Source organism: Elgaria multicarinata, chromosome 9 (genome assembly GCF_023053635.1).
Source record: "Elgaria multicarinata webbii isolate HBS135686 ecotype San Diego chromosome 9, rElgMul1.1.pri, whole genome shotgun sequence".
Lineage (NCBI taxonomy): Eukaryota > Metazoa > Chordata > Lepidosauria > Squamata > Anguidae > Elgaria > Elgaria multicarinata.
The window spans coordinates 35872696-35898933 of record NC_086179.1 but is presented as its reverse complement, the minus strand read 5'-3'; the positions used below and the strand labels follow the sequence as shown (position 1 = coordinate 35898933).

General features: G+C 45.9%; 1 protein-coding gene across 2 annotated transcripts in view; it reads right to left on the bottom strand.

Annotated features, from left to right (window-relative positions):
• Positions 1 to 26238, bottom strand: part of TAB1 (TGF-beta activated kinase 1 (MAP3K7) binding protein 1) — a 228068-nt gene that overhangs the window by 190598 nt on the left and 11232 nt on the right. The window contains exons 7-11 of one of the 2 annotated variants that reach the window (XM_063133558.1): positions 21806 to 21917; positions 21554 to 21698; positions 18910 to 19132; positions 18258 to 18414; positions 17354 to 17587 (exon numbers count right to left, since the gene is read on the bottom strand). In XM_063133558.1, coding sequence (XP_062989628.1) covers positions 17380 to 17587; positions 18258 to 18414; positions 18910 to 19132; positions 21554 to 21698; positions 21806 to 21917 — 845 coding nt within the window. In that variant the 3' untranslated portion in view covers positions 17354 to 17379. Of the gene's footprint in view, positions 1 to 16926; positions 17588 to 18257; positions 18415 to 18909; positions 19133 to 21553; positions 21699 to 21805; positions 21918 to 26238 lie in introns of those variants that run through there. The other variant, XM_063133556.1, reaches the window with a different exon arrangement.

Below are 26238 nucleotides of genomic sequence, written 5' to 3'. Positions count from 1 at the left end.
ATCCAACCCCCTTTTAAAGCCATCCAAATTGATGGCCATCACTACATCTTGTGGTAGTGAGTTCCATAATTTAACTATGCACTGTGTGAAGAAGTACTTCCTTTTATTTGTCCTGGATCTCCCACCAAGCAGCTTCATGGGATGACCCCAGGTTCTAGTATCCATATCTCCCTATCCATATTTTGTACACCTCTGTCATGTCTCCCCTCAGCCTCCTCTTCTCCAAGCTACACAATCCCAGCTGTTGTAACCTTCCATCATAGGGGAGATGCTCCAGCCCCTTGAACATTTTAGTTGCCCTTTTTTGCACTTTTCCCAGCTCTGCAATATCCTTTTTTAGTTGTGGTGACCAGAACTGTACACAGTATTCTAAGTGTGGTTGCACCATAGATTTGTATAAGGAGCAGGAAGAGAAGGAGGAATGCCCCACAGGCATGGAAGTTGAGGACTGGGAAGTAGGGCTAGGGAGTGTGAGGAATGAAAAAGTAGAAGGGGCAGAAAATCGCGTCATAGGAGATAAGGCAAAGGGCAAAATTCATTTTGAGTCCTACTTCAAGTACACCCATTGAAATGAATGGGATTTAAATTAGTCATGACTAACTCAAGTTCCATTTAACTCAATAGGTCTACTCTAAGTCTTATGTTGGATTTTTTCCAAAGAAGGAAGTAGACTAAGAAGGCTGAACCTGATGTGAAAGAGGCAGAGGGGTAATGCTGAGACCACCGGAAAAATGGGGGTCTGGAGAAAAGCTTCACACAGGGCCAAGAGGTGCAGCCTTGTTATTTTGGTGAGATAAGTAGGAATGCTGGGCTAGAAAGCTGCTGGAATGGGTCCCCGGAGGAAAGCAGAGCCCCTATCTTATGGACAAAAATATAGGGCACTCTTCATGTGCTTGTTATATCCCTAGGCTGGCTACTTGTGAATTACTGAAAAAGAGGACACCAATTTGCATAAAATTAGCATACAATGATATATAGATATAGATGCAAATTTAGACACAATTACTATAATTAAACAGAAATATAGCCCATAGTGTGACTAGGTGAGCTGTGTTCCTTGCTCTGCCTGGTGTCCAGACGTGTTCTCGATGGGCAGTTTTAAAGCCCAGCTTGTCCTTCTGATGGTTCTTTTTATACTGGACATGGACAGGACAGCCCTTCAAATAGAGGACCCTTCAAAATAGAGAGCAGGCATCTGGCAGCACTTCAAATGGAGGACTATCTTCTGTAAGATGCACAACTACCTGAACTCACATCACTCCTTGAGCCTCTCTCACTATAGTGCAGGGGTAGGTACCATTTTTCAGCCTGAATGCTGCATTGGCTCTGGGCATGCACATCAGGGGATCCACAGCCTCTCCCAATCCGCCCAGGCCCCGCCACCCTCTTTACCACTCCTGACAACAAGACTTTGATGCTGAGGAATTTTCCATGGGAACTGGGAGGGGAGACTCTGAGGACGGATCCTCCCCTCTGTACAGTGGAGGCTGGTGGCTCGGATGTCAGTGGAGCAGTGGATCCATGCTGGGTTTCAGCCAGAACTCTAAAGGAGCTATCCAAGGTGCACCTTCAGAGTTCTGCCTGGTTTGGACTCAAACCCAACGGACCCTGGAACCTGCACTGCCTCCGTGGAGAGACCTGTCTCTCCACCCTCTGAGAGGGGAGATGGTATAGCAGTGGGATGCCCTTCCAGGGCCATGGGACACTGCAACCTAACAATAGCAATCACATCCTTTGGATGAGAAGAGTGCTCTGGGAAATTCACTGTCGCTGCTGTTTGATTCTTTTGTTTAGTTTTGGGACTGCATTTTTATGTATGTTTTTTTACAAGCCACCTTGTCTCCTTTTTGTAAAAAAGAAAAGGAAAAAAGGAAGTGGAATATATCCATGCTTATGCTACTTCTCTACTACTAATGTCCTGTTTTAATTCCCTGACCCAATTTGACTCTGTATTAATCTATAAAGTTAGATGTTACTATGGATTTGACTCTACCCTGACAACCCACTCTCCATCCCCATTAAACACACATTTTTGTGGCTTGGGGCCCTGCCAAAATATTTGCTATTGGTAGCAGGGAAGGTATTTGAATGAGGGACCAGGGTGAGCACAAATGAGAGAAGGTAGCAAACAAGGTAAAGATTGAAAAATGCTTTCTTGACAAAGCCTCCAATTCAAAGGATTAAAAGACAGACTTTTGAGTAGCCCCACTTAGGTTGTCTGAGTGTATAAGTATACAAGGAGCCTAAAGAACACATTGCGAAACTTGCACACAAAGTTGGTCACAGAAAAGGCCTTGGCACAGTCTGGCTAAAGTTGAGGACTTTCCAGCCCTGGTAACTTCAACAAGTGAGTAAAATCCATGTGTTTTAATTCCACCCACCCACCCACCCCAGAAATCAGCTAGGATTTAAGTGCTTAGCTGCGGATGGGCTGTGCCCCATCAGCGTTCCTGCTTAAGAAACATTGGCCCCATTCACATGATCATGGGGGGAGGGAGGGGAAAGTGTCCATGGAGCTGGGAGGGGTCAGAAAACTGCAACGCCTGTCACGCGAGAGTTACCCTGCGGTGCGCCGTGGTTTATTTACCGCTCCCCACTCCGTGGATAATTTCTTTTCATACTGTCCCTACTTCTGTACTAGTCATAGCAACCTGGTTCAAAGACAGCAAGCAGGTGAAGCTTCTCCTGGAATGGAGATAAAATGGCACTTGCTAAACAAAAAGGGATTTTCCAGGGATTTTTGAAGGAAGAAGAAGGAAATGGTAGGAGCCAATGGAGGCTGATGACTCTGATGTCAGTGGGGTGGTAAATCTCCGCCGGGTTTCAGTCAGAACTCTGAAGGAAATCAGTTTCATTGCCCCACCGACATCAGAGCCACCACTGCTCAGTCCAAATGGTGAAATGTTAATAGAAGATGGAACTGTTGGACTCTTGTTTTGCCTACGTCTTCTTTCAAAATAGGAACTCCGTGCAACCTTGCATCAATTGCATTACTGGTGAAGAGATCCAGATTGCAGTTCAAGATTGATAATTTGGTTAGGAAATACTTAGTTACCTTAAATGTGTACCTTGGATAGCTCCTTCAGAGTTCTGACTGGTTCTGACTGAAACCTGGAGCGAGTTCACCACTCCATGACATTGGAGCCACCATCCTCCACTGGCTAAGAAGTCTGATTAAATACCTGGCTTCCAGAATGAGTAAACTATTGAACTCAAGAATCTTCAGCAAGAGACATTCCATTTTTGAAAGATAAGGGGTTTGTTTGCTTGTTTATGTATTGATTTTGGACGCAGGGTTGCTGGGTGAGAGCACTCAAATGAAAAAACACCTGGCGTCTCAGCCTGTTTGCAATGGATTGCATCTTTGCTGAGGTGAAGGCCATGCTGCTCTGTGAGCCTTTAGCCCACACATTATTATGCTCAACTCCTAGAAGTCTTTTCAGGCTAGTCCTTGCATCTCCTCTGCAACACAGAGAGTGTCATCACACAGGGGAAACCGTCGCCTCTCCGCCCACAGATGTGTCCCTCATTACTTTCTCTTTTGAAAGAGGAAGTAAACAACTTGCACGTGGCCCATTCAGTGGGCTGTTTTGATCCCACTGCTTCTCCTGCACACAGCAGGAGATAGCAGCAACTTCCATCTTTCAAAATAAGTTGGATTTCCTGGGGTGCTTTTTTTGTTGTGCGAACAAGGCTAGAAGGGGCAGGAGGCCCGCAGGAGGCAGAGGCGTCATGAGAGAGGGGCCCACGAAAAACTGAGTGCCCAGCAACGAGTGTGCAATAAAACACTTGTCTGATAGAGCTAAGAGAGTAGCTTTTAGGGTTGTGGTTTTTTTCACACTTTGCAGGGTGGATGGGTGGTATGTCATAAATCTCAGCATCAAAACACTAATCTGTCCATCTTTTCATAATTTGGGACTGGCTAGAAAGGTTGAGAAATCTTCAGAAGTCAATTTGTTAGAACCGGCAAGTGTGCCGAAATTAGGTACACAGCGGTAACCAGTAGACATATTGAGAAAAGAGGTAGTTGTCTAGGGTAGATAGGCAGGGTATAAACTGAATTAATAGAAAAGGAAAAGGAAAAGAGAGGAAAATATACACCACTGGCCGTGGAAGTTAAAGAACTATGGCAACAGGAAAAGGTCACCATTATTCTGTTAGTCACATCAGTCACATCACAAAAACTATACAGAAAACCTTCAGAAACTGGGCCTACCAAAATACATCCACACCAACATCCAGAAAGCAGTCACACTTAAAACATGCTCAATTGTCAGGAAATTCTTGAATCAGTAAAAGACAATATGACTTGGCAACGCCCATCATATCTGTCTAAAAAAACGGCCATGAGCATGAAAAGCGATGATGATGATGATGATACAGCTGCAAAAATGATTCACCAACAACTAGCCATCAAATTCAACCTCATCAAACAACCTGCATCATACTATACATACTCACCTGAAACAATCTTGGAAAATGCAGATCATAAAATATACTAGGACACAACAATTCATATGGATAAGACAATAACTTGCAACTGACCAGACATCACAGTTATAGACAAAAAAGAAAAGCAGGCCTATCTCATGGACGTAGCAATACCTAATGTTGTAGGAAAAGAGAGAAAAATACACACCACTAGCTATGGAAGTTAAAGAACTATGGCAACAGGAAATGGTCACAATTATCCCATTAGTCACATCACATCGAAAAACTATACAGAAAACCTTCAGAAATTGGGCCTACCAAAATACATCCACACCAACATCCAGAAAGTAGTCATACTTAAAATGTGCTCAATATCAGGAAATTCCTGAATCAGTAAAAGACAGCATGATTTGGCAAAGCCCGTTATGTCCATCCAGAAAAAACGCCTCAAGCGAGAAAAGAGAGATAAAAAAACCCCATCGTCATCATCACCATCATCATCATCACCACTACCACCACCACCATTTCCCAGGCGGGGGGTGATTAGTCCCCCACTTTAGTGGCGCCTATGAAGCACTCAAGTAAAGAAACTAAATATTAAATATACATTTCTTAGCTATAGTACAGCCCTCTCTATCCTGTGTTTTCTAAATGATTTGGATTTCCAATTCCCATCGGCCCCAGCCAGCATGGCCAATAGTCAGGAATGTTGGAAGTTGTAGTCTGAAACATCTGGAGGACATCAGGGTAGGGAAGGCTGTACTTTACCTAAGAACTAGGTCTACTTAATATTTTCTTTACTGAGTACTTCATCGATGCCACTAAAATGGGGGACAAGTGATCCCCAGGGGATAATAACTTTCCTTCTCTCCAACAGCCACAGATTGCCTCCTTCAAGCTCACAGTCTTCTGTTTCTCTAGGCTGGTTGTAAAGGTTGACCTGGAGTTCTTTTCTTTTCTTTCCTTTCTTTCTTTTTGGAAAATTTGGAATATCAAGCTCCTGGAACAGCACAGTTTTTGGCAGGTACTTTTACCGAAACACTTTTTTTAAAAAAGTACTTTTGTATTTTTGAAGCTCTAAGAGCCTGGTAATTAGGAGGAACAAGTTTGTCTGCCACCTACAACAGATAATGAAATAATGGGTTTGCCGTTCTGAAGAACAATGGGGGGGGGGAAATTACATTCTGGAGTTTTTGTCGACGTTTGTACAGTTTGTGACAACATACCATGTTTAGTATTGTTAAATATATTATGTAGAGTTTGTGACAACCTACCAATGGTCAGTATTGCCAAACAGAGGCACATTTTGTATAGTTTGTAACAATACCCTGTGGTTTAGCATTGTTAAGTAGAGACTCTGCGTCCTTCAAAGCATTGTTGTGCGTATCACATATTATACATGTGCTTGAGTACGTGGGTGGGTGTACACTATATATTATAAGTAAAAAGCTTCATCATTTGTCAGAACTGTCGAATAACTAAGGACACGTTTCGTATAATTTGTATCCACACCCAATTGTTTAGCATTGCAAAGCAGAGACTCTGGCCTTAGCTAGACCTAAGGTTTATCCAGGGATCATCCTGGGGTCATCCCTGTGCATCTAAATGACACACAGAGGATCCCAGGAACAGGCAGGGACGACCCCGGGACAACCCCGAGATAAACCTAAGGTCTAGCTAAGGCCACTGTGTCCTTCAAAGCACTGTTGCACATATTACAATGTGCCTGGGTATTATTTATTTATTTATTACATTTATATACCACCCCATAGCCAAAGCTCTCTGGGCGGTTTACAAAGATTAAAAACAGTGAGCATTAAAAACAAATATACAGAATTTAAAACCATAAAAACAGACAATATCCATTTAAAACAACTATTCTGGGTTCAGTTAAGAAAAAACTCAGGATACGTTGTTAAATGCCTGGGAGAAAAGTCTTGACCTGGTGCCGAAAAGATAACAATGTTAGTGCCAGGCGAGCCTTGTTGGGGAGATCGTTCCATAATTGGGTGTGTGGACACCATATACTTACTGGAAGTAAAGGCCTTCATCATTTGATTATTAACTAATGATTATAATTCTACACACCTTTTGTTTCCGCATAATTGTGGGTGGTCCAGTCGGGCCACCTATAGGTACAGTTGGGACCACCATTTTGCACATTTCCCCAATAGGGGCAAATAGTCAGAGGCAAAATCATTTTCCCCCATCGGAGCAAGAGGGGCACTCGGGCTGTTGACCGATAGGTCCCAGAGCCCCACAGTTTAATGGTCACATGTGCATCTCAGTGGGCTCCTGCTCACCGTCACTTGCCACAAGCGTGTGTGCTGGCCCCTTTGCCCATGGCATATTGTGACTGAAAAGGGGCTGGAGTTAAGGTTGAAAAAATGATGTCCCAGCTTTTGTGTGTCCAGTTCAACTATAACTCATGAACCACCATAGGTTTTGCCACTGATATAATAATTATTCTTATGGTCCGTTAGTTTTTCTGCTTTTATCTTCTAGAGTGGCATATTACTTATTTAGTACAGGTAAGGAACACAGGATGCTGCCTGACACCAATACAGACAATTGGTCTCTCTAGCTCATTATTGTCTACACTAGCCTTGCTCAACTGGGTGCCTTATGGAAGATGGGAATTGTAGTTCAACTCAGCTGGAGAGCACCCAGTAGAGGAAGGATGGTCTACACTGACTGCCGTCAATTTTCCAGGGTTAGGTTCAGCCTCACTGACCTGAAAGGATTGTATATGAGGAGAGATGGCGATGAGGTCATAACATTACCCCATGTCCTACCTATGGGAACTTATGGGAGCATAGCTCAGTGGTAGAGAACTGTGTGGAAAAGGTCCCAGGTTCAATCCCTGGTGTCTCCAGGTAGGGCTGGAAAAGACCCTTTTCTGAAACTATGAGAGAGCTGCTGCCAGTGTAGTGTAGACAACACTGAGTTGGATGAAAGGAAATATTTCTTCACGCAGCACATAGTTAAGCTATGGGATTCACCACCACAAGATGTAGTGATGGCCACCAATTTGGATGGCTTTAAACAGGGGGATTGGACAAATTCCAGGAGGAGAAGGCGATCAATGGCTACTAGTCCTGATACCTCTATGCTACCTCCAGTAATATACCAGCTGCTGGGGAACATGGGTGGGAGAGTGCTATTGAACTCATGTCCTGCTTGTTGGTCTCCTGTAAACAGCTGGTTGGCCACTGTGTGAACAGAATGCTGGACTAGATGGCCCCTTGGTCTGGTCCAGCATGGCTCTTCTTATGTTCTTATGCTCTTAAGAATGGATGATGCATAATACCATTTGGTCTAAGGCAGCTTCCTAACAAAATTCGAGCCTAACCAGGTGCCTTCCAGATGCTATGGACTTCACCTCCCATCACCCCCTATCCAATATAACTAATGGTCAGGAATGCTGGAAGATGTAGTCCAAACTAACTGGAGGCCATCAGAGTGGGATAGGTGGGACCAGAGTATGTTGCAAGGTTGGGAGGACTAAATCCAGTGCAGATTGGTGGCGCTTATGTCAGTGAGGCAGTAAATCTGCTCTGGGTTTCAATCAGAACCAGTCAGAACTCTAAAGGAGCTATCCAAGGTGCGGCTCCACTGTACCATCGACTAAATCCACATCCACCCATGAAGCTCACTAGGTGGGTCCTCCATCTACCACACAGGCTTATATTGAGACTAAAATGCTGCTCATCCTTGGAGGAAAGACAGGTAAAAGGGAAACAACACAACTGCACCATGAATTCATCTGCTGATGTTCGAAGCTCAGCAACGCCATACCTTCAAGCAATGGGGCTGACACTTGCTCAAAGGTCAACTGAGAAGGGATGATATTCCATTCAAGTCCTTGCTTGGTTTTGGCCCCGGCTCGAGCTGGAGCTAGCTGCTCCAGAGATGAAATCACCGTGGTAAGAGGCATGGCCTGTCGCAAAGAGCCTCTGCGGCTAGATCTTCTTCTCCAGGAGCTAAAAGTCAGTCCCGGCCTCTTTAATAACCCATCTTCAGATCTACATTCCCGTAACGTTGTTTTCGCTTTGGGCACATTATTCTTTTGGCCTCGTGCTCCAGGAAAAAAAACCGGGCCCCCAGGAGCAATCACTCTTCTTGATTTATGCCTCCACCAGCCCTTCAAGGTGTTTTGAGATTGCATTTATCTTAGTGCCGACGTCCCCCTCCGGCAACATCTGGTTTAAATTAGAAACATTTAGTGCTTCCAGCTCTGATCCTTGCATGAATTTGCATTTTTCACTCCAGGCCTAATTCTGAACAGGAGAATTTTGCCCCCCACCCCACCCCCCACTCCAGCCTGTTCACTCCCTACTCACTCACTCTTTCTCTCCCTCCCTTAAACCATTTCAAGCTTACTGACTAGGCTATTTTGACGTCGTTTGGAACAATTTCGCGAAGAAAAGCATTTTCTGTTGCCTTTTTAAACATATTTATTTTTTTGGAACCGGCAGCACTGCCCGGCTTGCTGCCTGATCGGTTGGCACATTCCTTAAAGTCTTCGAAAGCTGTTCCCAACTGTGCAGCTGTGCCTTTGTTTTTCTCCCCTCCTGGGCAGGACAGGCGCCTTTCTGTGGGATTGAATTTCATCACATCGCATTACGGTCCCGGCCTCCTGCCTCCCAAGGATCATATTTTAATCAGGGTCCACCCTCCTGTGTACTCGATACATATCGGGTTATCTTTGGAGTTACGTTTGGAAACCTGATCACCTCTTTTGTCAATCTCTTCTTGTACCTCTCTAATGAAAGATATTAAAACATGGATCTCTTGACGATATCCTATTTACTGCTCCTCACCCGAGCCCTCCCATCAGTCACATAACTGGAATTTCTAACCCTCTCTGCAGCATTTAAAGAAAGTGCAAGTTCGTCTGTGTCCTTCTCATGGTACTACATGAATACTTCTGTGCATCCCCCATGCTGTTATTAAAGCCATGTTAATGCCTCTATTTACTAAGCAGGCAATTATGTTGAAGAGGTGAGCATAGCCTGACCTACATTTATCCCATGTTTTAACAGTTCCTACACCTTGTCTCTGAAACTGCTAACCACCGGCTGTCTTATTTCATGGATAACTGTGCTAAAGTGAAAATAAGACATGTTAATTAGACATTAGCAACACACCTAATGAACAGCTGGTACAAAGGTGGGAGGTACTCTGTGTGAAAAGTGTCCAAAGTCTATGAGAAAGAAAGAACAAATTTGTGCTTGTAAGAAATTGTGCAACTCATGCCATTCTTATATTTGCATAAATTAGCCTTTGGTTGCAATGACTGGGGTTTCAGACATTTCAGAGGGTTGTTGTTGTTGTTTTGGCAAGGACAAGGGCAAACAGAGCATGGGCTAGTAGGAGGGAACAGGGTAACTGGTGTGTTCTGGAAAATTAGGAATTCTGTGAAGTGAAAGCAGTCTCTCAAAATCGAAATAGGGCTCCTGTCAGATGCTGGCTTGATTCCTTTGCACTGACATACTCTCCATATTTGACAATATACAAAGTTCAAATATTTCCATGCACTCATAGATCCCTTACAGTTGCGCTGCATCATGGGTTTTATATTCTACAAAAACTGCTGATCTTGTAATTTGTGTAATTTCATGCTTGCTTATTTTGTGTATGGAGAATGGCTGAGTGTTACAGATCATGCAGGTATGAAAAAAAAACCTGGACCTTGTATAATGCCAATTTTAGGAAGAGAACCAGTTAGAATTCAATAAAAGCCACATAGATTCTGGTATTTCCCTTTATTGGAAAGTTATTCTTCTACAGATAGAATCCAGCAAGTCAGATTGAGTTTTCACCAAAATGTGTGGCTCATCACCTAGGCAAGCCAAAATTAGAGTACAGGAAGAAGCTGCTGGGCTTTGTAGACGGCTGCCTCATGTGCTGAGCCACACAACTGCAAGTGGAAGCTTTTCAGTGAAGTACCCATAGGCTCTCAGCCGATTCCACCCAATAAGGCTGCCCATTCAGGGCTGGCCCAACCATTTGGCAAAATGAAGCAGTTGCCACGTGCAACAGCAAGGGGTGGGAGAAAATTGTGTGCCACCTGCCCTACTTTACACCTCCTAAGCTAGCCTGCAGCTGTCAGGTGTGTTGGACAACGGTATCCCAAGTGTTGAAGAGAGGTTCAACTGCCAGTCCACCTGGCTTTTGTACATGGAATAGGAGGGGGTGCCACCTTGTCCTTCGCCTCAGGCAGCAACATGTCTTTGGCTGGCTCTGTGGACTTGGATCAGTCACAGGAGGATTCCTCAGCTCTGTATATACCTGTATCCTTGGTTGATATTTGATCCTGACTTATGGCTTGCTTCTTGATCTTGCCTCCCCGTTTATCCTCTGGTTCTGTCTAATCAGGAGTAGCCAAAAACACTTTGCCGCCTGAGGCAAAAATGCCCTGCTTCCACGTTCAGAAGCAAATTGGACAGGCAGTTGAATTTTACTTCAACACTGATGATGGAATAATATTGTTCCCTGCAACGGAGGGAGGCAGGCTAGATGCAAGACAAGACCAGGTGGCACACACAGCTCTGTTGAAGCCAGCTTCAAAGGTGGGATGATTGGGCATGTACCAAGGGCCCACACCCCAACAGGGGTCCCCTGGACTTCTTTTCATCAAGCCACATCCTCTTGCCATGCAACAGAGGAGCTGAAAAGGAAGAGGTGGCACTACTCGTTGCCACTCTGTTTGTCAAGCAAGTAGGTGGTAATAATAGTAAGGAAGAGGAACTGCAACAGCTGACAGAAATGCTGGTGCGAAGGTAGACTCACTGGAGAGGGCCCCTCAGGTCTGACCCAAGGGCCCTCCAAAATGTGGAGCCGGCACTGAGCTTTGTCCTCCAACAGAGGGGAGGGGAGGGGATGAGGGGCTCAGGAGGAATGGCTGAAGAGCCGGTTCCTGTTCCTGCCCCCAGCATCTGCTGCCTGAGGCAGTTGCCTCACTCTACTTCACAGTCAGGCCTAGCCCTCTGACTACTGGCTTGTTGCACGACTCCTGGGATCAGCATAAGGGGTTTATGCAAGCCTGTGAGAAAAGAAAGGTGTGGGGAGGGATTGTATTTCAGTGGTAGAATATAGATAGCTACATGCCACATGCATTAATCAGTTCTGTAGCATTCCCAGTGTCTTAACTATTTCACAGTCTTTGTATAATTTACTTTCAAGACAATTGGATGACATTTTGCATGGTAATCGTGACGTTCTATAAATGTAGACTCAAGCATGAAGGACAGCGGCTTACACAAGGTCATCCGGTGAATCCTTAGCAAAATTGGGATTAAAACACAGATCTTACCAGTTAAAGGTATGAGATGGGAGCCTAGCTGATAGCACAGCACTGGGGGAGGGGGGGGGGGAACGGGCTTCAGGGACATCAGCTAGTTAGAAATCTTTAGTGACACCAGTGAGTTAGACAAATTCCTGGAGGATAAGGCTATCAATGGCTACTAGTCACGATGGATATACATTACTATCTCCAGTATTAGAGGCAGCCTGCCTCTGTAGGCCAGTTGCTGGAGAACACAAAGAAGAGGGCGTAAATTGTGCTCACGTCCTGCTTGTAGGTTTCTCACAGGCAGCTGCTTGGGCACTGTGCGAACAGAATGCTGGACCAGATGGACCCTTGGTCTCATCCAGCATGGTTCTTCTTATGTCCTTAACGTCTCGGCGGGAAGCAGTTTGTCAGACATCCCGCCAGCACAAAATAGTCCACGAGAACTGACTACTTCTGGCAGTTTGTGCATCAGGGAGCAGACGTTTGCTCTGCTGTATGTTAACAAGCATATACTGAAGTTCTCTACCGAATGGCCACTTCTAGTCTCTTGGACTGGGAATTGCACAAGTACAACTCATTCAGCCATCAGAGCTTGGCATCAATCACAGCTTTGGCTGGATTGTTTTTTTAATTACAGAAAACCCTCATCACCCAGCCTTCTGACGTGATTTTGTTTTCCGTGTGTCCCTGAGAAGGGGTGTGTGTGTGTGTGACCAATACAGCTCAGTCTGGTGATAGGTTAATCAATAAGCAGAGCTCTTGCCGCTCCGCTGTTTGAAGGCGTCTTTGCTCCACTGCGTTTCTCAATGCCACTTGCTTGCTGGGTTCAAAGGAATTAGCGAGGAGAAAGCCCAGGCATGCTTAGTCCCGCCCAGCTGTCCCCATGCCATTCAGGAGAGGCAACGAAGTGAATTGCTCAACATGACTGGATCAGCAAAAGGAACCGGAGGCCGTGAGCCATCGCATTGGTGCTAATCCAAGTTTAGCAAGGTGCAGCCAACTATGCCTGTAAGAACCGCCACCCACGCAGGCACCGAGGGCACATTTCTTTTGTCTGTCACAATACAAGCCCATTGCGCCTTGCTAGGCTAAGCCCAGCCCACTCCGCTGGGATTGTGCCGCTGTAGCACGTGCTGCTTATCTCCAGATTCCTGATTCTGGCCCAAGAACACCCACTTGCCAGTGTTTGAGGCAGGTGTTGCTAAAGCAACCTCCGGCCTCCTGCAAATTACAACAAAACCAGCTCCGGCATATTTTACGAGTGCCATCTCCTGGCTCTTTAACTCTCTATTCTAACCTTTCTGAGAGGTACAAAAAGCGTTTTTGTTTTTTTAAGTAGCTCTCACATCTCAGGGTAAAAAAAAAATGTATCACGGGGCCACTGGAATGGTGGGTCTGCTAAACTTAAGAACATAAGAAGAGCCATGCTGGATCCATGCTAAGGGATCCAGCATTTTGTTCACACAGTGGCCGATCAACTGTAAATAGGAAATCCACAAGCAGCACCCTCCCGTTCCTGTTTCCCAACATACTGTCTGTGAAAGTGGAGATAGCACATAGCCATCAGGACTAGTAGATCTGGTAGTAGCGAATTCCTAACCATGCGCTGCATGACGTCCTTTTATCTGTCCTGAATCTCCCACCATTCAGCTTCTTATAACCACAGACTCTAGCTGCTTTCTCGAAAGGAATGCTTACCTGGTGACTGCCTGACAGCAACACATTGCTACGCGCAACATCTGGAGTCTCCTACATGGAGGCACCAATCTGTCCCAGCAGGCTCTCTGCTTCTCCTGATTTTTTATAAAATTAATTGCTTTTAACTAGAAGGTTGACATGCTGCAAAGCAAAGGGATTCCCTTCTGCACCAACTGCATTTGGGTTAAAAAAAACAAGTTTATATTCTGGAGTTCGGACACCCACCCACCCACACCTCTGCCTTGTAATTAAGTTCTTGGGCAAGTTACTTTCACTTTAAGTCTCCCTTCTTTGCCTTCTGGAAAATGAGTGTAACCATCTGTGCCCATCTTGGCAGCTGTTTTATGAATGGGAAAGACCCCTGCCATGGCAGCCATTTTGTGAGAACACCCACGACACTAAAAATTCCAAACGTGCCGACTGATTCCAAAAGTTTGGAGAGCACTACTCAGTCTGGCTCTTGTTAGGAGACATAGGCCCTACACACCTAAGAAATCCCATCACTGGTGTAACTGGTGCTTTATAGAGTGCATTCCCTGTCCTGAGCCATTCATCTCACTATAATCAAGATTGCTCAAAAATGGCCGCTTGGCTGTAACATCTACACATTAATCAGGATATACCAAAAGATATGCTGAACAACTGTTTTCCAAGTGTAAAATATATTTCCTCTTGAGGTTTGCCAAAGGCCAAGCATTTTCAGGATGGAGAAGGAAGATCTGTGGGATCTTTTTTCGATTCACCACCACCCTGTCTCCATGACTCCCACAGTTCTTATGGGAATGGAACCAGTCTAGGAACTCTGCACTGCAAGAAGGAACTTCTGGATTTCTCCTTTAAATGACCCAACAGCAATCAAGGTGAGCGCAGGGTGCGTTGCTGAGCACACACTTAGTATCACACTAGGAGACCATCTGGAGATAACAAGATATACCACAATGAAATATTATTTTTTAAATTATGAATATAATGAATTGATACAGACATACACACACACTTTATCTCCTTTTGTATTATCTGAATTTGAAGCTTTCAGGGGAAATATTTTTTATTATTTTAAAATGTCTTTATAGATCAGAAAAGCCATGTACTGTTAGGGTAACTGAGTTTTTGAAAGTTAATTTACCCTGCATTATACCCATAGACATGGATAAATTGCAACAACCTGTAACTATGGAGAAACTGTCCCATTGCTGGTAAGTGGAGTACTTCTCCATAAATCTATTTAGGTGGGGGGTGGGGGATCTAGAATTGCTGCTTGGGTGTTATACAAATCCATTCATTTAGGGAGTATAGTATTCTTTTGTATAACATGGTATCTAATTGCAGCTATGCAGTCTATGTTAAAATCAGGGGGCGTGTTAAATAAAGGAAGAAGGCTGGAGGTTTTTAATTGAATGAACAATATTAAAAATACACTTTTATTGGTTTCCTGTCTGAGTACAATCTGAAATGCTGGTGAGTACTGTTTAAAAGCTCTATATCATTTACAGGACCCAGTTCCTGGAAAGAACACCTCCTGTTCCAGCCTGCCTCTGCACTGAGGTCATCTTTAGCTGCTCTCATCTGGTGCCTCCTCCATCTGAGGCAAGGCAGCTGATGACCAGAGAGAGGGAGGGAGGGAGGGAGAGCCTTCTCAATGGGAGTACCACATTTGTAGAATTCCCATCTCAGAGAGGCCCACCTGATGTCAACACTACTATCCTTACGGTGTCAGTCAAAAGGTTTTTATTTGTCCAGGCCTTTAAATTGTATTCCCCCTTTTTAACATTTACTTATGTTTTGTGCATTTTAGCTTGTTTTTGTAAACCATTCTGGAAGCTCTGCTGAAGGATGCTAAACAAATCTTTTAAATAAATAAATAAATAAATAAATAAATAAAATTGTAGTATTGGCCCCATGGAAACATTTTTCAACCAAGGATCCCAAACTAGGTACTAGATCCTAGCAGCTCCAAGTTCTCAGGATAGCCTTTATTTCATTTATTACATTTATATCCAGCCTTGAGATACCTCCAACACCCCACAGAATGAGCATGAGCAGATTTTATGGACAAAGGACAGCAGTTTCAAGGCTTACGTCTGTTTGGGATAAATAATTGGCTATGAAATGTGTACTGTTCTAGCCAGGGCTAAAGTTTTGACTGAATGCTACCTCCCTAATTAGATTTATTGCACTGATCATGATGTTATGCCAACATTTTCTTTCCCTCCTCTAACTACTTAGCCCTCAGGTCACTAGTATAAATGGTACCTCGTCAGTCTTTTAGGCAGGCCTTACTAGATAAGTACAGCACATCTTGTTCTGCTCATCTCTAACTGATCTGCCCTAAAGAGGGGCCTGCTGTTCCTCATCTCTAATCTACTGTCTGTCCCTGAGTGTCTTGGAAGGTTTTTAGGTCACAACTCAACAAAAGAAACCAATAATGTACTATTTGATTGCTTTTAATGATCGCCTAGGAAAAGGGCAAACTTCACTCAGAGGTGGATGATCTAGGAAACACCTACTATGAGGGTCAATGTCATGGTATCCACAAGAGCCCAAGAAAACAGGACAGAGAATATGTGGGTGTCACTGGTGCTATATATGGATGTGAACTACAAAAACCTGAGCAAAGATGGATTCTGCAGGTCCTCTGAATTATACCAACATCCTCCTCTTCTTCAACCAGTAAGCCATTTGATATGAACTAGATGTGTTAACCCACATCACAAATAAAAATCTAGTTCCCTTTAATAGCAACGACCTTAGAGTGAATTCCCCTCTCATGCTCAGGGCAAACCCTATCAGAAACAGTACAAGCAGGGCAAGCCAGATGGGCACTGTTTTCTGCACTGCAACTATTCTGTTGGCCCAAAACAATGAGCTGGGGAAATAAAATGTGCGAAATGGATGTCCTGAGCCTTGCGCATCTCAATCCATGGCCTATCTATCTGTCTCACAGGGTGAATTGTTCTACCCCCTACGTAATGTCCTCAAAGGGATCTGGAAAAAGCCACTCCCTATCATCATCATCATCATCAGTGCTTTTTGGGGTATATTTTGGATGTTACTTCTTCAGAGGAATACAGGGAGATCTTCTCGCTACTCAGCTAGGAGAAGGCTGGTTAGATCAATGGCCAAATCACACTGAGGCTGCCTGTCTGTCCCCACTCCCAGGTTTAGGTACAAAGGCTGGAGCACAGTGGGTACTAAAACAGAAATCTAGATCCCTGCAAGGTTGGTTTCTCAGACTGCACCTCCACTGGAAATGACACCTGGTCCAACTGTCACTGATGCAATGGGTCACCTGCTTAAGAAGCCTTGTGTGTGTGCGTGTGTGTGTGTGTGTGAGCGCAAGTGTACAGCGTTCTCCTTCACATGGTGACTCCAGGACTTGAGCCCCAAAGACGACTGAAACCAAGTGGACACAGACCTATCAGAAGCCCTGCTAGGAATTCAAATACCTTTACGGGCGACCATCCATTCTAAAATTTACTTCACAGAAACAACAAGAGAAGTAGCTATAAGTTACCATTTATTCTGCAAAACAGAGGTATATTTTGTGGAGTAAACCCATCCGTATCGTGAAGCAGTATTTCCAGCCCTAAAACTTGGAACAGCAGCATATATATACCCAGAGAATGTACCCACTTGACAGACACTTCCTGTCTTCTCCACAACAGAGCCCTGATTGCAGACTATCTGGAATATTAAAGCTGCAAGAAGGGTCCACAGCCCTCTCTGATGCCCACAAAGTTTCACAGTGAAAGGGGCAATTAGAACAGGGTAACACCCCCAACGAAGTGATGAGAAAAATCGTATCAGTAACCTGTCCCAACATTAGTCTTGTCCCCCCCAAACAGGGCCATGTTTTATGGCAGAACGGGGCCAGCCAGGGGATGAACTGTTCCTGCCTCCCCTGGATCCATATCCCCACCTGATCAGAGTTTGTGGGGGTTGATCTCCATGCATTATGACACAGACAGTGCCCCCTGCTCACTGTGGTCCATGTTCCAGAGGCGGTAGAACTCTGCAAAGTCCACGTAAGGCTCAACGCGCCCATCTTCATCCGGCTGGAGCGAGTGAGACGGGCGGGAACGGAATAGCCCCCCGTCTGAGCTTGAGCTGCTACTCTGGGTGTGAGTGTTGGTAGACTGGAGGGTCACTGTTGGGCTTTGACTGCAGAGAGAGAGGGGGGGCACACATTCACTTCAATCAGCACAAGCGATACAGTAAATACCATTTACAGCAGAGGTGTTGAACCTCTTTCAGCCTGAGGGCCTAATTCCATTTTGGAGAAAGTCTCGGGAGCCGCATTTCAGGGGTGGGCGGGGCCCAAGGCAGAAGGGGCGGGGCGAAACTACCAAAAAAATAACAGCTTGAAGTTCTTAGTGCCAGTAATTAGACCTAAGGCTTACACTACCAAGGCTACTACTACTTAGGCAACACACTACCTCGTTTATCTGAATAGTCTGGGACACATCCAAAATATCTGGATAATCTGGCATTAGGATAAATGAGTCACACTGATTAGAAATGGCTATAACGACATGGAACTACATGGATGATTAGATTTAGGTAACTGAGATGCAAAGTGGCAGCTACACCCTGCAGATATTTTGGACACCAACTCCCAGCATTCCTGACTGTGCTGGGTGGGGCTGACGGGAGTTAAAGTCCAAGACATCTGGAGGGCACCAAGTTGGCTGCCATACACTGTTAAAAGTGGGTAAGAATGTGAAGCCAATGTGCAAATGCGATGGTCTGCAAAGTTCAGTGTTACGAAGCAGGAAGTGAAACGTATATAAAGGGTAAAGGAGGACAAAATGTCAGAGCCCAGGACACTTACTTAGTGAGGGTGGGTGTGGCTTCATCCAGCGTAGAGCTACTGTGGGCACCGTTGACCATCTGACCTTGGGAAGGCATGACGAGGGATAACGTTACGCTGGTCTTGCTTGTGCTCTGGGTATTGGAGTATGGCACGGAGACGGGATACACCCGGCCACCTGGAGATGTGGAATAAAAGTACCTCATGACACAAGAATAGGCGAGGGGGCCTGGGAACCCTCATACCCACGTCAATCTGTAATTGACAGGGGTTTCCGTGGAGATCACCGGGAATCATGCTCCTGTAACCCCATGGTGAGTGGCTTGCACAGCGCACTCTAGGACATTCTACCCGGTTCTGCATTGCGCTACCCTAAGACAAAGAAGATTCTCTCAAAGAGAATATGTCAATTTCAGCAATGCAATTTTCGCTCAGAGCTCCTCTTTTTCACACAATAGATCATGGGTGGGCAACTTCTGGGCCTCCAGGTCCTTTGGCCTACAACTCCCATGATCCATCACCACTGGTTATGCCAGCTAGGGCTCATGGGAGTTGTAGGTCAAGATATCTGGAGGGCCACAAGCTGCCCACCCTTGCAATAGGTCATCATTGGTTGGACAGAGTAGTTTTGATCTCTCTTTCTCCTACACAGATACATTTACCTCCCCCATACCTTGCGTCGGGGTCAGTGTGGGTTGGCTCATCTCGCCCAGCGGGTACCCGAAATTCCTCACTAGAAGTGTCATGTCCTCATGCCGAGAGCAGAACTTGGACCTTTCACCACCACTGGCATACGTGTCACAGTGAATGCGCTTCACTCGATCCACAACTGCTTGAGCCACAGAATCCAGTGAGGTTTGCTTGGCAAACTCTGTGGCTATCATGGCTGCAATCTCCTGGAAAGGGACGAGTGTAGGCAAAGTTGCAATTATTCAGTGCCCATCAGATGTTCTCCCAGCCATGTGGGAGCCTCTTACTCATGGACAGCTCTTGTGCAGCTGCAGTAGGGGAAACTCAAAGCCGTAAGCTACATCCACGGCTCTGGGCGGGGGCACAGTCAGGCCTCTGGGAGGGGGCAACATCCGTGGCTTCGGAGGAGCAAAATCCAGGGTGGGCAACATCCAGGGCTCGGGGGGGGGGGGGAGCAACATCCGGTGGGAGCAACATCCAGGCTCCTGGGTTCCCCAGATGGCCACACACCCTTCCTCTGACCTCATCCCCTTTCCCTTGATTGTCCACTGATTATTTCATGGGTTTCCCAGCTTTTGCACAGCTGTTTTTGCCATTCTAAAAGGTTGAAATGGCTCTCCCAAAGTTTAGCTACTGGCAATAAGAACTTTAAGCTACAAGAGGCTGGTATTTTTGTGTGGTTTTGGCCCCACCCACCCCTGGAATGTGCCCCCCCTCCACGAGCGTTTCTCCAAAACTGAATATGTCCCTCAGGTTGAAAAAGTTTCCCCAGCCCTAGTTTAAATGACCCGCTCACCTGGTTGACTGGTCAGGTCCCAACCATGGAATTGGGACACTACCAGGAAAGAAAATGCATGTGCCAACTGGTTCCATGGGAAAGAGCTGCCCATTTAGGGCCTGCCAAAATGGGTGGGTCCTTTAAATATTGTTACAGCTGTGTGGAAGCCATTCACACAGCCGAGCACCTCCCAAAGACTTAGGAGAACCTCTGAAGGCCATTTCCCAACAAAAGGAGAGTCACCAATAGGTAACTCAATATGTCTTTGTCAGGCTGCTTAAAAGAAACATTGTGCTACTGTGGAGAAAGCATCCATTAAGCTCCTATAAATAAGGAAGCCATCCCCAAGCCTCCATTAGTATCAGTTTTCTCCGTTCTGGGCACTGCAGGAGAGGGAAAAGAGGGGCTCCCAGTAGCACCCACCTGCTGGATTGCAATTTTAAACATAGATTTTATTGAAAAATTAGAATTTTTAAATTCTCTTGCCTCCCAAATCACTGGCAATAGAGGGAAGGAGAACCCCTGCAGTTCCTTGTAGCAGACTTGAATGTCAGGAAGAAGAGAGAACGTTCCCTCCATAGTTTTGGCCCTATGAATCCTCTTCCCTTCCCTTCCCTTCCCTTCCCTTCCCTTCCCTTCTCATACACTCTGAACTTCACGTACACATGTAGCTATTAGACTGGGTAACTCTGTGGCTACAATGTTGAACCAGAGAAGATTATGGGTTCTCCAGGGCAGATTTACTTATAGACCTTGTGTTAGGAACTGTGAGGTATCTGATGATGAGGAGTCTGGGGATGAAGAGCCACAGGCTGGACCCAGTACCAGCATGGCTGGGCAGCAGCCAGCAGAGGCTCCCTCCAGCTCAGCCTTAGAGGAAGAGCAAACAAACATCTTACCGGTGCCATCGTTCAAACAACAAAGGGCGGAGAAGGAGGCGTTACGCAGATCCAAGCGTATTGCTACTAAGCGCCAGATAAACAGGGAACAGCTGTGATTCTGGGCTTGGGTATTTAAGTGACAGTGCGCAGGCCAGGATCTTGTCAGACTTAATCTTGTTTGCCTGAGGAAGCTCTGGACCTTGAAACCTTGGCCTTGTCGTGTTTCTGCTATACCGGTTGGACTACGGACTTCTTGGACTCTGTGACTCTCTCCTGCCCTTTGTTGTTTGAACGATGGCACCGGTAAGATGTTTGCTTGCTCTTCCTCTAAGGCTGAGCTGGAGGGAGCCTCTGCTGGCTGCTGCCCAGCCATGCTGGTACTGGGTCCAGCCTGCGGCTCTTCATCCCCAGACTCCTTATCATCAGATACCTCACAGTTCCTAACACCCTGTTCAGACAACACACCAAGCCACAGTGGTTAAGCATTAGAAGCTAAACATTATGGCTTAGCATGTTGTGCGAACCATTCCTAACCATGGTGGCTGCATAACCACAGTTTAAAGACGCTCACTAACCACTGGCTGCAAAAAGGGTTAGTGGCCTAACCATGGCTTAGCGGGTTGTCTGAACAGGCCCATATACTGCTTAACATAATAGAATCTTTAGATGGTTTACCCTCAAATTGCACATGTAACGCAATATAAAAACAGAAAAGTAATTAGTTAAACACGTTACAGCAGAAACAACAAATCGTAAAAGATGACAGTGTCATCGTTCTTTAGAAGTCAGGGAAAGCTCATGTAAACAAGTAAGTTTTCAAAAGGCCTTTGAAACTTTTCACAGTTTCTGCCTCTCCAGACTGCGGGTCTAATCGCTCCATACATCTAACCACGCCATGCAGACACAATCAATCTGAAGAAATGAAGGTGGCGCAGAGGGCGATCTTAAAATTGCTCCGCAGCTCTTACTTGGTTGGCTTGGCCGGGCCCGTGAGCGGCTTCCAGCGCTTTGTAGAGCCCTTCTGACATCAGAACCAGAAAGCCTGTGACTCCATCTAGTGGGTGCCCTCCATGGATCTCAGGCTCGGCGATGATCGGCTTAGATTTTGCAGCACTTCAAAAGGGGAAAGCAGAGTTAGTGCCGGGCAGAGCCAAGGAAAGATTCACCCTCAAAACAAAAAGCAGGGAAAGAGAAGACAGCCGTATCAGATCTTGCCTCACCTCAGAAGTTCAATATCGCTGTAGCCATATTTGACCTTGTAATCCCCAATGCGCCGGGTGCTCTCCTGCCCACATATGTTTCCTACTTGCTTTATTTTTGCGGCGTCCAAACCTGGCAGAGGAAGAACCAGAGTTGGTGCACAGGCTAGATGTCATGCATTTGCCTTCCGAGACTGGGAGAGAGAAACCCTCCCAACTTAACGGACGGGTCAGCGGGGGGAAAAAGCGACTGAATGAGGGAAGAGACCAGGGATTCAATCAGGAGCAGAGGACAGAGGGCAGTTTCTTAACGGGAAATTACTCAGGGGTCCAGGAGTCTGACGGACTGACCCACATCTGCCCCCTAGATCCAGTCGGGTGCCCACAACACATTTGCGGGCCCGCAGGTCGAGTGCCCGGTAGCCGTCCGCCCTTGTCCGGAGCCTCAATTTGTGTGATGATGGAGGCCCTGGAAATTACGTAATTCCCTCCTCTACGTAAAGGTTCCATTTACGAAAGAGTAAAGGCGTGAACAGAGCATTCATGCCTTTTCTCTTGCAGAAATGGGGCCTTTATGCCCACCATTAACTCACAGGGGTAAATGGGCAATTTCCAGACGGCTGTCGGGAGCTCATTGGACACTTGCTGAGCTGCCAAAGAAGCTTGCGCAGTGTGCGAGTGGGGGCAAGCACTTGGTGAGTCGTACCCAGGTGAGTTCGCCCTTCCCCCCAAAGAAAGCCTGCCCACACACTCATGGTGTTGCTTCTTTGGTGCAACCTAAGATCTTTTGAAATTGGCAAAAGCTGATTCAGTCAGCAAGGAGGGTGTTTGTTTGTTTATTTCTTTATTTATTACATTTTTATACCGCCCAATAGCCGAAGCTCTCTGGGCGGTTCACAAAAATTAAAACCATAATAAACCAACCAACAGGTTAAAAGCACAATTACAAAATACAGTATAAAAAGCACAACCAGGATAAAACCAAGCAGCAAAATTGATATAAGATTAAAATACAGAGTTAGAACAGTAAAATTGAAATTTAAGTTAAAATTAAGTGTTAAAATACTGAGAGAATAAAAAGGTCTTCAGTTGGCGACGAAAGGAGTACAGTGTAGGCACCAGGCGGACCTCTCTGGGGAGCTCATTCCACAACCGGGGTGCCACAGCGGAGAAAGCCCTCCTCCTAGTAGCCACCTGCCTCACTTCCTTTGGCAGGGGCTCACGGAGAAGGGCTCCTGTAGATGATCTTAAAGTCCGGGCAGGTACATATGGGAGGAGGCGTTCCTTCAAATAACCTGGCCCCAAACCATTCAGGGCTTTAAATGTCAATACCAGCACTTTGAATCGGGCCCGGACCTGGACTGGCAGCCAATGAAGCTGGAAAAGGACTGGCGTAATGTGATTTCACTGGCCAGTCCTTGTAAGTAAACGGGCTGCCCTGTTTTGTACCAGCTGAAGCTTCCGGACCGTTTTCAAAGGCAGCCCCACGTATAACGCATTGCAGTAATCCAAACAAGAGGTTATCAGAGCATGGATAACTGAATTGCCATTTAGCATACACTCTCATGGATGTATGAAGCGATATCCTCGGCAGGTACACAGACGCATTTTTCTAAACCTGTGTCTACATGTATATATACAACAGCATTGCCCAACTGGAATCCTCCAGAAATTTTGGACTACAACAGCCAGCATTCTGGATATTTGACTGGAGGTGCTGGGAGTTGAAGTCCAAAACATCTAGAGGGTCCCAGGTTGGGGAAGGCTGGCTTATAGTGCCTTTATTTTTCAATATACACACCTGGGAACTGAGGATGATAATTCATGCAAGTTGGATTACAAGCCAATGCCTAGTCCAGTGTAACTAAAGACCCCTCCCGCATGTCCCTGGTCCAATGCCTAGGGCATCTTCAGAGGCTCTCCTCTAGGTGCCCCACCAAAAGAAGGTTGGCAGGTGGCTACAAGAAAGAGGGCCTTCTCAGTGGTGACACCACACCTATGGAATAAACTTCCCAAAGAGGTTCACCTGGCACCTATGTTGTTAACTTTGCGGCACTAGGCAAAGACCTTTCTATAATCCCAAGCATTTTAGAGACCTAGTTTTAGGTTATTATGGATGTTTTATTGATTCCTGTGTTGTTGTTTTGTATTATATTGTATTTATAATGTATTTTATATGTTTGACTGTTCTATGACATTTTAGTTTTTTAACTGTTTGTAATCTGGCCAGAGAACATTAGCAATTGGGAGGATAAGGAATGTAACAAATAAAAATAAATAAATACATGCAGGTTAAGTGCAGATACAATGACTTATCTGGTAAACTTTGTGGATGAGAAATGACTTGACACTGCTCACACTCAAACCCAGCACAGTAAGTGTGTACACAGGATCCCAGTTTTCAAAACCAACATAACGTAAGCACTGATTTCTGGCTTCCAAGGCTGAATACCAACACCTGATTTTTCCTACCCAACTTGGTGTGGAACATTTGGCTTCAAACGCTATTTGGAATTAGGATTTTGGACGGCACAAGTGATTCTTAACCAAGGAATCAGTAAGAACGTAGTGCACAAGAGCAACCTGCCTGCCAGCAGTGGGTGGACAGGATAGCAACGCAGCACAGAGATTTTACAGCAGGCTAATTTCATGCACACACATGGGAGAAGATGGGACAGAGAGGGGGGAAAATCACTCTTTGAATCCATTTTAGTATCAAATATTGCAATCACTGGATCCAAGCCTAACACATCCCACATTCTCAGTTCTGACATGCGAGACAGACTCCAAAAGTAGAGATCCAATCTTCCCAGGGAGGGTCCATGTATCAATAGTAGAGCACGTACTTTGCAGACAGAACGACCGAGGTCAGCTTTCCCCAGCCTAGAGCACAACAAAACTTCTGGACTTCCATGCTCATCAGCCCCAAACAGCAGGGCCCATCGTCAAGAATGCTGGGAGTTATAGCCCAAAACATCTGGAGAACACCAGGTTGGGGAAGGCTTTCTTAGGTTCTATGCCCAGCAACCCCAGTTAAAAGGACCCAGCGCCTTCCAGGTGTTTTGGACTACAACTCCCAGGTTTCTTTACGATTGACCTTGCTGGCTAGGACTGGTAGCAGCTGCAGTCCCCAACGCCTACAGGGCACCAGGTTAGGGAAGGCTGGAGTGGACCATAGTAGGCTGGGGATGTCGCAGGAATCCATCCGGGGAGATGGAGCTTGCCAAGATTGTATCTGCTCGCCCCCCTGGAATTCAGCTCGTTTCCCCATGGGCTGACCCTACTCGATCTGTAACACAGATTTTCCAGGGCTTTTTTGTAAATAGAAATTTGCACAATTTACCAAAAAATGTTAAAACCCCACAAAAAAGTTCCCGGATTTCGGGGGGTGGGGGTGGGGGAACATGGCTCAGCTCCCAAATGCAAGCAGAGCCAGGGTGTGGCAGTAATCTGGTGAGCCCAAACAGGGCTGGATTTCCCAGCAACAGGGATCCCCAATCGTCTGACCCGACCTAAGGCAGCTCCTTGTGCTTCTGATCTCCCCGAACAGCAGCAGAACAGGGCTCAAATCTACTTGAGCCTGAGGGCGACTGACTTCAGTCATTACGGCTGTCATCCAGACAGACTGAATGGTACAGCTCAGTAGTCCCTGGGTGCCTGTTGGGACTGACAAAAACAACAAGGCCTCTCTGGCATGCCAGCCAGCTTGCACAGCTTAGCCCGTCAACCAAACTTCACAAGGACCGTCTCTAAATAAAGGCGCTTGGAATGTGGATGCTCTTTGCCAAATTTTGTTTGCTTCAACTGCGTCAGGCAAACAATGAAGAAAGGAATTTAATTTCCAGCAAAGCCCAGGGATGCATGAATGAACCAAGCGTGAGACGCAGGTATGTCATGGGCCGGGTGAGAACCCAAGGCACGAAGCGTTTCCTCCCACCTCCTGAAGCCTGTGAGGTAAGGAAGCCTTTGTTGGACAAACTTAAGAACATAAGAGCCCTGCTGCATCAGACCAAGGGTCCATCTAGTCCAGCACTCTGTTCACACAATGGCCAACCAGCTGTCGACCAGGGACCCACGAGCAGGACTCGGTGCAACAGCGCCCTTCCGCCCATGTTCCATGGCAACTGGTGCACACAGGCTTACTGCCTCAGATACTGGAGGTAGTACATAGCCATCAGGACTAGAAGCCATTGATAGCCTTCTCCTCCAGGAATATATCCACCCTGCTTTTGCTCTTGGGAGGTGGGCAGGAGTAATTTGTTTTAACAATTTGCCCCTCCAAAAAGGCCTTCACTCAAAATGGTTTCCAAACACATTCCACACACTGTGCTTGGCTGGCAGGAATATTTTCTGCCGACAGCTCTGGAGACAAATATATTCTTGCTCTTTTCCCACTATCCTCTTGCAGTCTCAGCAGAGAGAAACCTCTTGAAGTGGGTGCAAAATCCGAACTG